A 12,500-nucleotide genomic window follows, 5' to 3' on the forward strand; every position below is an offset into this window, starting at 1 on the left:
TGACTTGGTTCAGCTTGTTGCCTTCCAAAATATCACTCTTAGCACTGTAATTCTTCTCTGCAGACCATTTTTTTCATCATGAACCCAGAGAATCATCCTGAAGTTAATTCCCAAGAAGGAGACGGGACGAGTGAGTATCTGACTGTCTCTAATGTGAAAATGTATTCACTTCCCGCTACAGCTACCACCACACTGCCTGAACACACATGGCTTCAGAATACTCCACATTGAAGTATATGTATACATATTATTATATGTGGATTGGTATATACATAAGTTAAGTTGTGGATGTCACCAAGACAAGTTCCTGTACATTTATTGTACTTGGCAATTGAAATGATTCTTATACTACATTATTCTAATAGATAATATTAGTTCCCTGACTAACTATAAGCTAATTGAAACCAAAATTAACATATTTTCACCCACAAAACATGTTACTTTCCAGACATTTGCACTGATGTGACAGATGTGAAGCCGCAGGAGGAGGCAGAAGAGACGGAGGACAACTCATTCAGTGGGAATGGAATGGAGACTACTAGTGAAGGTGGGATGGGTTGACACACACACACACACACACACACACACACACACACACACACACACACACACACACACACACACACACACACACACACACACACACACACAGTCATGGTAGGAAATGCATCATCAAGGTCCCAGGTGTCTGTGGGTGTAGTTCAGTCAAGGTTTCTCTTTTTGTGTGTGGCCTACACCGGTGCTGTGCATGACGTTTCATTCTGACTTTGGTCAAATAGTATATGCAAATAATTCTGGGGGGCGGCTGTAGCTCAGGAGGTAGAGCGGGTCGTCCATTAATCGCTTTGGATAAAAGAGGTCGGTGGTTCGATTCCCGCCTCCTCTAGTCTGCATGTCGAAGTGTCCGTGGGCAAGATACTGAACCCCAAATTGCTCCCAATGGTGTGCCAGCACCCTGCGTGGTAGCCTGCCGCCATTGGTGTATGAATGGGTGAATGTACCTACTGATTGTAAAGCACTTTGGATAAAAGTGCTATATAAATGCAGGCCATTTACCATTTAATTCTTAACATTTGATTTAACCTGCTTGTGTGTCAAATTTGTATACTGTAGTTCTCTGTAATCAATAACATAGCAGACACTATTGGAATTTTCTTATGTGTAAATAAAAAACAAACTTTATTTATTTATTTATTTATTTATTTATTTATTCATTTATTTATTTAGTTATTTAGTTATTTAATGTGGTTTTATTCATTACTGCATTGTAGGTCTCCACTTGGGTTGACATATACTGTTTGAAAAAGTTAATACAGTATCTTAATTTTGTCACAGAAATTATTCTATGATGTGATATTTTAATAGATATTTTAGTATATATAAAGGAAAAGGAATTTTTGTGCACCTGAAGGTATTTGAGTGGCAGGTGCATAGGACAAAAGCCGAAAAGATAGCTACTTTAATACAGGGATGTCAAACATACGGCCTGGGGGCCAGAACCGGCCCACCAAAGGATCCATTCCGGCCCACAGGAGGACTTTGCAAAGTGTGAAAATTGCACTGAGAAGTAATTAAAAATGTTCAAGCTCAGGATTTGACACCTAATGTTGATGCACCTGTGAAGTCTAAGAGGTGCCACATTCCAGGAGCAAGTAACAATATTAAGTAGCATATTCATGTTTTCTGTCTTGATTACTAAATAAATGGTAAACTATTTTCAATACCCTTGAATATAGAGAAGAATTGCACAGTTACCGTCAACTGTAATGCACAGTCACAGACAGTAGAATTGATATGATAGGCCTACAGTTATATTTTGCGGTGACCACCTTGCTTCAGATGTGATTATTTTGAATGGGGACTTATTTTCTTACATATAGCCTTGTGGCCTTGGTCCCTCACTTGTCACCCAAAAAAGCTCGGCGTTACAGACGACTCTCCTCTCCTATTTTTGCTGCTGTGCGTCTGCGGCACAGCACTGAAGGCCTGCTGTGCGTCTGTGGCGCAGCACTGAAGGCCTGCTGTGTGTCTGTGGCGCAGCACTGAAGGCTAGCTGTGCACCTGCGGCACAGCACTGAAGGCCTGCTGTGCGTCTGCGGCACAGCACTGAAGGCTAGCTGTGCACCTGCGGCACAGCACTGAAGGCCTGCTGTGCGTCTGCGGCACAGCACTGAAGGCTAGTTGTGCGTCTGCGGCGCAGCACTGAAGGCTAGCTGTGCACCTGCGGCACAGCACTGAAGGCTAGCTGTGCGTCTGCGGCACAGCACTGAAGGCTAGCTGTGCGTCTGCGGCGCAGCACTGAAGGCTAGCTGTGCACCTGCGGCACAGCACTGAAGGCTAGCTGTGCACCTGCGGCGCAGCACTGAAGGCTAGCTGTGCGCCTGAGGCACAGCACTGAAGGCTAGCTGTGCGTCTGCGGCACAGCACTGAAGGCTAGCTGTGCGTCTGCGGCACAGCACTGAAGGCTAGTTGTGCGTCTGCGGCACAGCACTGAAGGCTAGTTGTGCGCCTGTGGCGCAGCACTGAAGGCTAGCTGTGCGTCTGCGGCACAGCACTGAAGGCTAGCTGTGCGTCTGCGGCACAGCACTGAAGGCTAGCTGTGCGTCTGCGGCACAGCACTGAAGGCTAGCTGTGCGCCTGTGGCGCAGCACTGAAGGCTAGCTGTGCGTCTGCGGCACAGCACTGAAGGCTAGCTGTGCGCCTGCGGTGCAGCACTGAAGGCCTGCTGTGCGTCTGCTGTGCGTCTGCGGCGCAGCCTGCGGGTTCTTTGCTCTCAGAGCCTGAGTGGACTCTATATTGGGCCTCTCAGGGCTCCGTGTGTGTGCGAAGTTTCCATCGCACCTCTGAGCCGAGCGCTTTCCACAGTACAAGGCGCTGTTCTTTAGTTCATCATCAGCCACCGCTGAGACCACAGTGTGGTTTCTGGATGGGGCTGTGTATGCTGGGGGTTGGTTGACACTTAGCAAGAGGCTATGTGACAAGGTCGTGCAAGGCAGGCTTCAGGACTAGGGGTGTCAAGAGTTGCGGCGTTGGGCGTCCGGGTAGTACAGCGGTAGGTTCCCTGCCTACCAACACGAGGGTCGCAGGTTCGAGCCCCTGTGTTACCTCCGGCTTGGTCGGGCATCCATACAGGCACAAATTGGCTGTGTCTGCGGGTGGGAAGGGTATATATTAAGGGTATATGTCCTGGTCTCTGCACTCTCAGGGGAGAGGGGAACTGTGATCCTCCCACGCGCTATGTCCTGCTGGTGAAACTCCTCGCTGTCAGGTGAAAAGGAGGAGGAAGCATGTGCTAGTCTACAACTCTCCCCAGATCGGCAGAGGGGGTGGAGCAGCGACTGGGACAGCAGGGGGAATAGAGGCTATGCATGCACAGATGTCACTTTCCCATCGGAACACGCCCCCTCAATCGGGACTGAGTGGCAAAACATTCAGCAGGTTCCTCATTTACCGCTTTCAGACAGACACGGTTCTGGTTCTGGCTCTGGCGCCGTTCTGGAGAAGGTCTCAGAACCTTGGTGCTTTCACACCAGTTTAAGCGGAACCAAAGTGGGAGGACATTATTCGGTAGTCCTTCTTCAGTTTTTTTAGTTTATTAATTATTTGGTCTGGTGTTCGAGTGAACCCAGCCTTGGCCATCTCTTCCGCAAGTTCGGCATACGACTTGCTCTTTTTTGTACTGCTTTCTAGCTTGAGATTCGGTAGATGCCCAAATCGCCACTAAACATTTGGTTTCCTCAGCAGAACACTGCAAATTATTTTTCTCCATGTTGTCACTGCCTTCTTCTCCTTCCTGCTCGTTTTCACAGCCTAGAATGAGACACGCCCACTGATGATGTCACAGTTCCCAAGGAAAAACCATCTATTTTTTGGTTCCGCTGAGAACCAACTTTTCAGGTTCCGAACCAATTATTTTTTCGGTCTGAACGTGAACCGGCCGGTTCAAATTTGGGTTCGGGAACCGGAACCGGCACGGAGCTCTGCCGGTGTGAAAGCCCTAATTGAGGAGCACATGTCATTTATCTAGGCTGATTACTGCATTCAAGCTCAGTCTTGCTGCCACTCGGTGGGCGTGACCCCACAGTGACTTCAGCCTCTGTGACATCACGTGCATACCCTCTATTGGTCAAGAACAATTGGAGAGAAAAATTAAAAATAAAAGAAATGGTAAGTTGTATAGAGGGTATGCACGTGACGTCACAGAGGCTTAAGTCACTGCGGGGTCACGCCCACTGAGTGGCAGCAGGACTGAGTGGCAGCATTGAGCTTGACGCAGTAATCAGCCTAGATCAATGACACCTGCTGCTCCAAACAACAGGGAGGAACCTGCTGAATGTTTTGCCCATAGGTTTTGCCACTCAGTCCCGATTGAGGGTAGCCTGGTAAACCAGCCGGTCACGTGAACTCACATTTCAGTTCGTTCCGCGGGACCGTCTGCCCTGAAGCTTTCACCCAGCGCTTGCAGGGGCGGGAGCATGGGCGGGAGTAGTTGCGTTGACAGACAAATGCCTTCAGCCAATCAGCGTAAAACAAAATAAGTGACGTCATCGCAGTTCAGTGCAGAGCCAGCCACTTTAGCATGTAGCAACATTAGCAAGCTAGCGAAGTAGCGTTATGCCTGAATCTGCTGTAAATGATTTTTGCCAAATCCAGTCGGAAGAATAGCAAAAACGTCTTTTCTGCGAGAAACTCCGCAAGTACATACTCTTGCTCTTGTTTAATTGTCTATTTTTGCAATAACTTCACTTATGGCTGTGTTTATGCTAACATTAACGTGACTGCTAGTGAAGCCGCCATGTTTGCTACACCGTCATCAACTACGTCAGTCCGTCCCTGATTGGCCAACTTGCACTGTCAATCACAGGGCACTGAGCGCAGTCGCTGAATGGCTCGTCCGCTTTGCAGTTTCTGCTAAAGCCCTCCCAGGGTTTGAGGCCAGATGGTCCTGCAGAAATGAGATGTGAGTTGAGTTTACGTGACGGGCTGGTTTACCAGGCTAGATTGAGGGATTGAGGGGTCGTGTTCCGGTGGCAAAGTGACATCAGTGCATACCCTCTATTAAGGTTTTGCTATTAAGATTTCGCAAGGCTACAGAACTAGACTACTATTGGCTGATAATTAGTAGGTATATAATTTAGGACTTTAGGTGCAGACTTTCTAAAGTTGAATTTGGGATTTGATTTTGAATTCTAAAAGCACTCCGACCATGTCTTCTAAGGTGTTTAGGTGTGTTTAGATTGACTATCATGATTTGGAATTTAAACCAGAAAAGTATATTCACGCTAGCTGCTCATTGCATGCTTCTGCTTTCAACATCCTTGATACAGGCAATTCGCAAATCAATCGGAAATCTCTATAAAGGAGATGAGGAATCGGCGCTGTCAGTTTGAGATGGCTACAGCGTCTTCTCCTGCCCTGGTTCGAGTTTCTCTGCATTTAGAGGAAATGCCTTCCCCTTATCTCAAGCCCACATCTTCTGAATCTCTCTCTGACACTGTGCGTCGGCCCAAATTAACTGAGCCCCACTTTGGAGATGTGTTGTTGCTAATACCAAACCATGAATACAAATATAGAAGTGAGGACGTGTCACATTGTGGTTGGTGCCCCTTATTTAGATGTAAGAACAAACATGAACATTAGGACATACAACTATACATCTCTCATATATATATATATATGTATGTATGTATATATATATCAATCAATCAACTTTATTTCAGACACAAGTTGGTCCATAAAAAGACAATACAGTACAATAGACAATACAGGAAACATTTAGGAGTGCATAAAAAAACACACATGCTCTTGCTTCAACAATGCCACATTGGGGAGAACCGTAAAAAACATTAAGAAATATAATTAAAAGATATACAAACTTTGCCGCCAGTGTTTCCAGAAGCATGATGTATACCTCGCTCGTATCAGTCTTAGTTATATATAGTTAACTAAGATATATATGTATTTTATATATATATCTTATATATATACATATATATGTGTGTGTGTGTGTGTGTGTGTGTGTGTGTGTGTTTGTGTGTTTGTGTGTGTGTGTGTGTGTGTGTGTGTGTGTGTGTGTGTGTGTGTGTGTGTGTGTGTGTATATGTGTATGTGTATATATATATACAGTATATATTTGTTAAATATAAAACATTTCGGTATCAGTTATTTCATGTGTTTAAAGCACTGGTTCTCAACGTCCGGGGACCACCTGGGGTCCTTGATGGGGCTCCAGGCGGTCCCCAGCAAACTGATGAATTGTTCAACTTCACCATTATGAATTAATGAATGAATTTATTTTATGATTAAAAAACACATAACACTGCATTGCAGTCATTAAATACAAGGAAATCACCAAGGATGAAAGCACAATAAAGCCTGAAGCCTTATTTGCGAAGGCTTTATTTCACACAAGAAGTTAACACAATTAGAGAATGATGATTTTGGTGATCTCTGTTATGTCTACCTACAATGCAGACAGTCATGGAATTCTGGACAAAATAATATTGAACAATAAAATATCCTCAGATTTGGGTCCACAAAAATATATGATATATATAATCAAATTGGGGTCCGTGGCTCTAATGGGGACTAAATGAGGGGTCCCTGATATGAAAAATGTTGAGAATCACTGCTTTAAAATATAGATCAGACGTTACTCCAAATATAATCTTTGCCTCTCCTGTGCTTCCTCCTTGCCTAGATACGATACACCTGAAGACCGAGGCAGAAGACATGGACAATAGCGAGCCGTACCTCAAGGCCGAAGAAGAAAAAGAGCACACACCACAAGAGGAGGGCGAGGGGGCCAGCGAGGACGGGATGGAGGAAGGCTTCGATGAAGACAGGCAAGAGGAAGACGAGGACGAGGAGGAGGAGGAGGAGAGGGACGGGGACGGGGACGGGGACGGGGATGAAGAGGGAGATGCCCTGAGCGAACCACAGGACCTGTCGCTGGTTGATTACACTCGTTATGAGAGCGCAGGCCTAGCAGACGACGCCCACGCAGCCGTAGCAGCAGAGAGCTACATGGCCCCCCGCAGCAGCCAGGCAGCAGGCAACAAGCTCAACTGTGACATCTGCGGCCTGTCCTGCGTCAGCATCAACGTACTGCTGGTGCACAAGCGCAGCCACACTGGTAAGCACAGGAACACAGCCCAAACACCTGACCTCAAGCAGCAGTTGTGCAATCGGCAAATTGATTGTGGGAGCAGATAGGGCCCTCTTTTCACTAGGTCAAGATGTCTTGATGGAAGACTAGTGTGTTTATGATGCATGAATCTGCATCATACTTTGACGCACATGCCCTAACCAGTGTCACAGCATGCAACTCTGCTTATTTAAGTAGTTGTGCAATATCCTTTATGGTAATACACCTGTAATGTGCATATTGCTTTTCTGTTTTTGTGTTGAAAAGTCAACACCTCATATTATAGCACTATTTATGCGGAATTATGCAATTCCTATACCCCCCCCCCCCCCCATTAGTTTACTTGCTTAGTTTGGCTTAATGCCTGGATGCCTATGGGATCATGAATTTGTTATTTGATCCCATAGACACTCAGCAATTGAGCCATTTTTGGCATACTTCAGTCACCAAAACTCCAAAAAAGGTCTGTCTGAAGGCATTTATGTGTTTCTGACCTTGGGAAAGTGGAAAAAGAAAATGTACTTACTATCTCTCTTGAACTATCTCTTAAACCAAATCAAACTCATTTAGGCTATAATGTGATCTCCTTTTGATAACTACCGTAATGTAATATTTTTCACTTCCATTCACTGAGCCTGCCCGGAAACTGTTTGGAGCCGCCCTGGGAAGGCCTGCCTCCCATTTTGAAAACCTCTGATCTAAAGTATATAAATGAAGTGCATAGTTGCCCATGAAGATTTCATTGCATGGGAATTATACAAAAAGTATAAAAGTATGGAAAAATATGTATTTATCCTTCATACACAACTACACATTTTATGTTTGTGGTTCCAAAGAATAATCCTCATATTGCCCCATCAGCACACATCATGTTAAATGGCAACGGAAATCTACAAAAAATGTAGTCAAGAAATGCAGGTGTTTAGGGCAGCCTTGTATCTCAGTTGGCTAAGGTGCCTAGTGTACCATGTACCCATGATGTCTTGGGATTACATGTTCACTTCATATCTTTATTGTCCCTTGAGGGGACATTTTAATTGCAGTAGCGGGGCACCAGGGCCTTTATCACATGTCATCTCACCCTCTCCCATCTTTCTTGTCTTTCTTCATTGTAATTAATAGCTTTAATAATTATATAAATGCCATTAAAATAATATTTAACACAGATAATTTATGCCTTGAAAAGGTCATCTGGAGAAAGACCAAGATCACACTTAATCCATAATGCATATGTTTCTGCACTCCATCTGAAGCGTTATCTTCAAGAATCCTGTGGCTGATACAATACACATTTTCATTGCAGTCTTGATTTACTGAGGAATGAAACCATCACAGTTAGCAAAAACCACATTCACCTTAGATTACAGCACTTGTATGATCAACACACAAGTAGAATAAATCCTGTATAAACTTCACCTGTGTTTCAACTGACGAGAGGGTGAGTAGATGATGACATAATTTTTTATTTTTGGGCTAACTGTACCTTCAACACCTGCACCAGGCACAGTGCATCTGCAGTGATGTTGCGGTAACAGATTGTCTCATGTGACGTGAGTGAGCCTCCATTGGAGAACAACGCATCTGACGCATTGAGTGTGATCCAGGGGTAGAAAGAAAATGTTACCATATGAAATGTGTGGGAACAGTCTCCATGGGGCCACACTGTGTTTTGTCTCAACCAGGCGAGAGGCCGTTCCACTGCACCCAGTGTGGGGCCTCCTTCACCCAGAAGGGAAACCTGCTTCGCCACATCAAACTCCACTCCGGGGAGAAGCCTTTCAAATGTCCCATGTGCAGCTATGCCTGTCGCCGACGTGACGCCCTAAGTGGGCACCTGCGCACCCACTCTGGTACCGGCTTGCCACCTGCACTCACTCACACACATGCAGTTCATATGCACTGGTATGCACCTGTGAAAGGATCCACTTTTTTATGTTTTATTTTCTTTTATATATGAGCATGCATGGTCCTTTTCAGTAACACCCTGCCATGCCATGCTGTTGGCAGTTACACACATTCACATCTGAGAGTTGGCCAGTACATCTACAGACTTTGACTGTTGAAGTGCCTTGCTCAAGGGTTTTAGTGAAGGGAGAACATTACTTGCTCACTTTCCAGTCAGACTGGAAAGTGAGCAAGTAATAAGTCATGTGCTACACCTGCACACATGCTGTTCATTCTGCTTTACAATTATTTCCATGCCTACTGTATGAAACCAAGTACCTACGTAAATGTACTTGCTGTACCACTTACTGTAGATGTTGCTAAATAGATGTTTCATGTGTGAATGTTTAACTGAAACTCCTTCTCGCAGTAGAGAAGCCCTTCAAGTGCAACCACTGTGGCCGCAGCTACAAACAGCGCAGCTCCCTCGAAGAGCACAGGGAGAGATGCCATGTGTACATCCAGAGCAAAGGTCCTCCTGAGAGAGGTGAGCAGCCTCACACTTGGCCTCGTCTTTTTGACACGTTCCACCCCTCATATCGCACTCACAGAAACAACAACAAGATACCTTCAAACACATCAGTCACACGTACAGTGCACATCACACATTGACTCAGGTACACACACACACACACACACACACACACACACACACACACACACAGATGCATGATTTAAATATATGCAATATTTATAAGTATCGGCAAAAATAATAATAATAATAATAATTTGCGACTTAAAGTTTATTTGAATTTTAAACTTTCAACAAGAGCAAACCATATCACAGAAACACAACAGCTTTCCACTTTCTCATTATCATCTGTTTACCAATCATAATACTTGTGTGAATCCATTATGCTGGGGGTTTTACAGATTGGTCAAATGGTTGAGGATTTCCAAGTATGTATAGAGAGCCGTAGGAATGAGTCCGGAAAACATAGATGCTAACACTTGTTCACTGTTTCTGCCTAAGGGGTTTTTGAATGGGTTTTTGGCGCGATGCTTCAAATGAGGTCTGTGGTTAACGCAAGCTTATTCAAATGCGAACCAGTGTTCAGCAGGATAATCTTCACACATGAGGACCACTTTTATGAGTTTTGAAGCTTTTACGTGCCGTTAAAAGGGCGGCTAGCTAGCAAATGGCTAAATGAGACTACACTGTTGAGTCGACAGGGATATTATACGACAATAACGTCATCACTTCAAAGGACGAACACCGAAATTATCTTTCCCTCATCTGGTTCAGCCCGGGTTATCAGTGCACAGCAGCGCACACGTCAGCAACACTCCAGGTTGAATTTGGCTGTGGTGACGTGACGTGGAAGCCTATGCGACACTGTGTGTAGTTCTGGAATAGCTTAGCATGAGCTTTTTACTTCTAGGGCTCGCATTTACGCTTCAAAACTCATGAAAGTGGTCCTCGTGTGTGAAGATTATCTCGCTGAACACAGGTTCGCGTTTGAATAAGCTTGCGTTGCCCACAGACCTTATTTGAAGCATCGTGCCAAAAACCCATTCAAAAATCCCATAGGCAGAAACAGTGAAGAAACCGGAAGTCCCCGGGACTTCCGCGTTCCGACTACAAAAATACGTCATCCCTGCGGTACTCTATAGCCCTGCAAAAAGCTCATATTCCATCCCCACGATCTCTATGTATGTGTGGACTCTAGTCCAAAAGGTCTGCATCTTTGAGTCTGACCATAGTGCATGGACCAAGTCGCCTACCCCTGTGTCACATCTCCAACAACCTTGTGTATCTTTTAAACCTAGTCTGAATAACCTGCTAGGGTACCAGTAAAAGTGATGGAAAATTTTGAACTGTATTTTTCTGATATCCCTAGAGACATGTTGGGTGGTCCCAATTATTTTATTCTACTCTCTGGTGCCCAAGTCCCTTTGCCGAAGTGTTTTGAGAGCTGTAGTGGTTTTGCTACCAGATTTGTTTATAAGCATAGAATAGTAGAGTGAGGCCTAATTCTGCAATATACACAATCTCTTTGACAAGGTCCATGCCCTGAGGAGGAACAAGGAAATGTCTCAATTGGAGATATCTCTAGAATTGATAATTGGCCAAATTGAACTGTTCAACCAGATCTTCAAATGATTTAAGGACACCCTCTTCGTACAAATCACCCAGAGTATGGATGCGCATATTATTCACCCACTCCCTCCACATAACAGGATTTGCCTATAAGGAGTTTGGGGTTCGAGACTTAAATATGGGTTAATTTGGAAGATACGGGACACTTTCCTCCAGATTCCCTGTAAGTGAGAGATGATGGGGTGGACTCTGGCATTTAGTGACATGCTGGAAGACAAAAATAATAATGTGGGTCAGGAAGGGCAATGCGGTAAATCTACAGATTTATGGGCTCTTCCAAATGTTAATAAAGACATAACTTTTTCAAATTCACAGTGTTACACGTGTTTTTCAGTACGTACAAAATTGGATTATCATAGAAACTTGTTTTTATACAGATCATATCAACATCAGTAAATATCGGTTATCGACCATAACAGCAATGTTAATATCGGTTATCGGTATCCGGCAAAATAAATGTTCATATCGTTGCATCCCTAACAACTATAAATGTTAGTGTATCCAAACCACTGCATGGGCTACATAAACACATTTGTACAAACGCAGCATGCGCACAAGTCAAGCTCCCACATTGCCTTCAGATCCTGTTTTATAGCCCCATTACATTAATGAGCTTATGGTTGTTACCCCATCATTAGGGCTAACTAGGTTATGTCTGCTGTGTGGTTTGCAGCTGTTGCGCTACGGAGACCATTTCTCATGTGTGTAGCAGCATAGGGGAAGCCAAAAATGTAGGACAAACGTTTCACCCACTGCTCCCCACCACCATGCCTGTGGCTGTAACCTCCCCACTGTACCTACTTAATGTACAGGACAGTTGCAAAACACAAACGATGCTCTGCTTTCGTGGCCGCCAAATGTCGTAAGTTTATGCCTGATAGTGCCGTGGCGGTGAGGAAGTACATCCTCGTCCTGCGGTCTCCTCTCCTGTACTGGTGAAGTAAAAAAGCACCAGGAAGTGAGGTCAATGGAGCTTGTGATCTCAAAGTAATATCTTGTTCCTCCCGGTTTGTGTTTGCTTCAAGCAGCTGGGTTGTTTGCAAGATTTTTTTTTGTGTTCATAACCTCAAATGCATTGGGACAGCTCAGTGCGTGTACACTCCCTTCGTTCATGATAGCTCTTGATGGTAAAGCGGCCTTCATTTCCTTCTTTGTCTCACCCTGTCTTTCTCTCTGTCTCTCGCTCACGCAGAGGACAGCCACACACCCAGGACTCAGATGGGCACTGAGCGCGCTATGCTTCTCGACAGGCTGGCCAGCAACGTAGCCAAACGGAAAAGTTCAATGCCACAGAAGTTCACTGGTAAG

The 12,500-nt window shown here is 44.8% G+C and overlaps 1 protein-coding gene across 1 annotated transcript in view; it reads left to right on the forward strand.

Annotated features, from left to right (window-relative positions):
- The window catches only part of LOC310793844 (zinc finger protein Aiolos-like), a 16,591-nt gene that overhangs the window by 871 nt on the left and 3,220 nt on the right, over window positions 1-12,500 (forward strand). The window contains exons 2-7 of the mRNA XM_083655739.1: window positions 64-130; window positions 449-547; window positions 6,701-7,135; window positions 8,830-8,997; window positions 9,462-9,578; window positions 12,385-12,495. Of these exons, the coding sequence (XP_083511865.1) occupies window positions 79-130; window positions 449-547; window positions 6,701-7,135; window positions 8,830-8,997; window positions 9,462-9,578; window positions 12,385-12,495 (982 nt within the window). The 5' untranslated portion in view covers window positions 64-78. The remainder of the gene's footprint in view (window positions 1-63; window positions 131-448; window positions 548-6,700; window positions 7,136-8,829; window positions 8,998-9,461; window positions 9,579-12,384; window positions 12,496-12,500) is intronic.

The sequence above is a fragment of the Poromitra crassiceps genome, assembly GCF_964638095.1.
Source record: "Poromitra crassiceps genome assembly, chromosome: 19".
Classification (NCBI taxonomy): Eukaryota; Metazoa; Chordata; class Actinopteri; order Beryciformes; family Melamphaidae; genus Poromitra; species Poromitra crassiceps.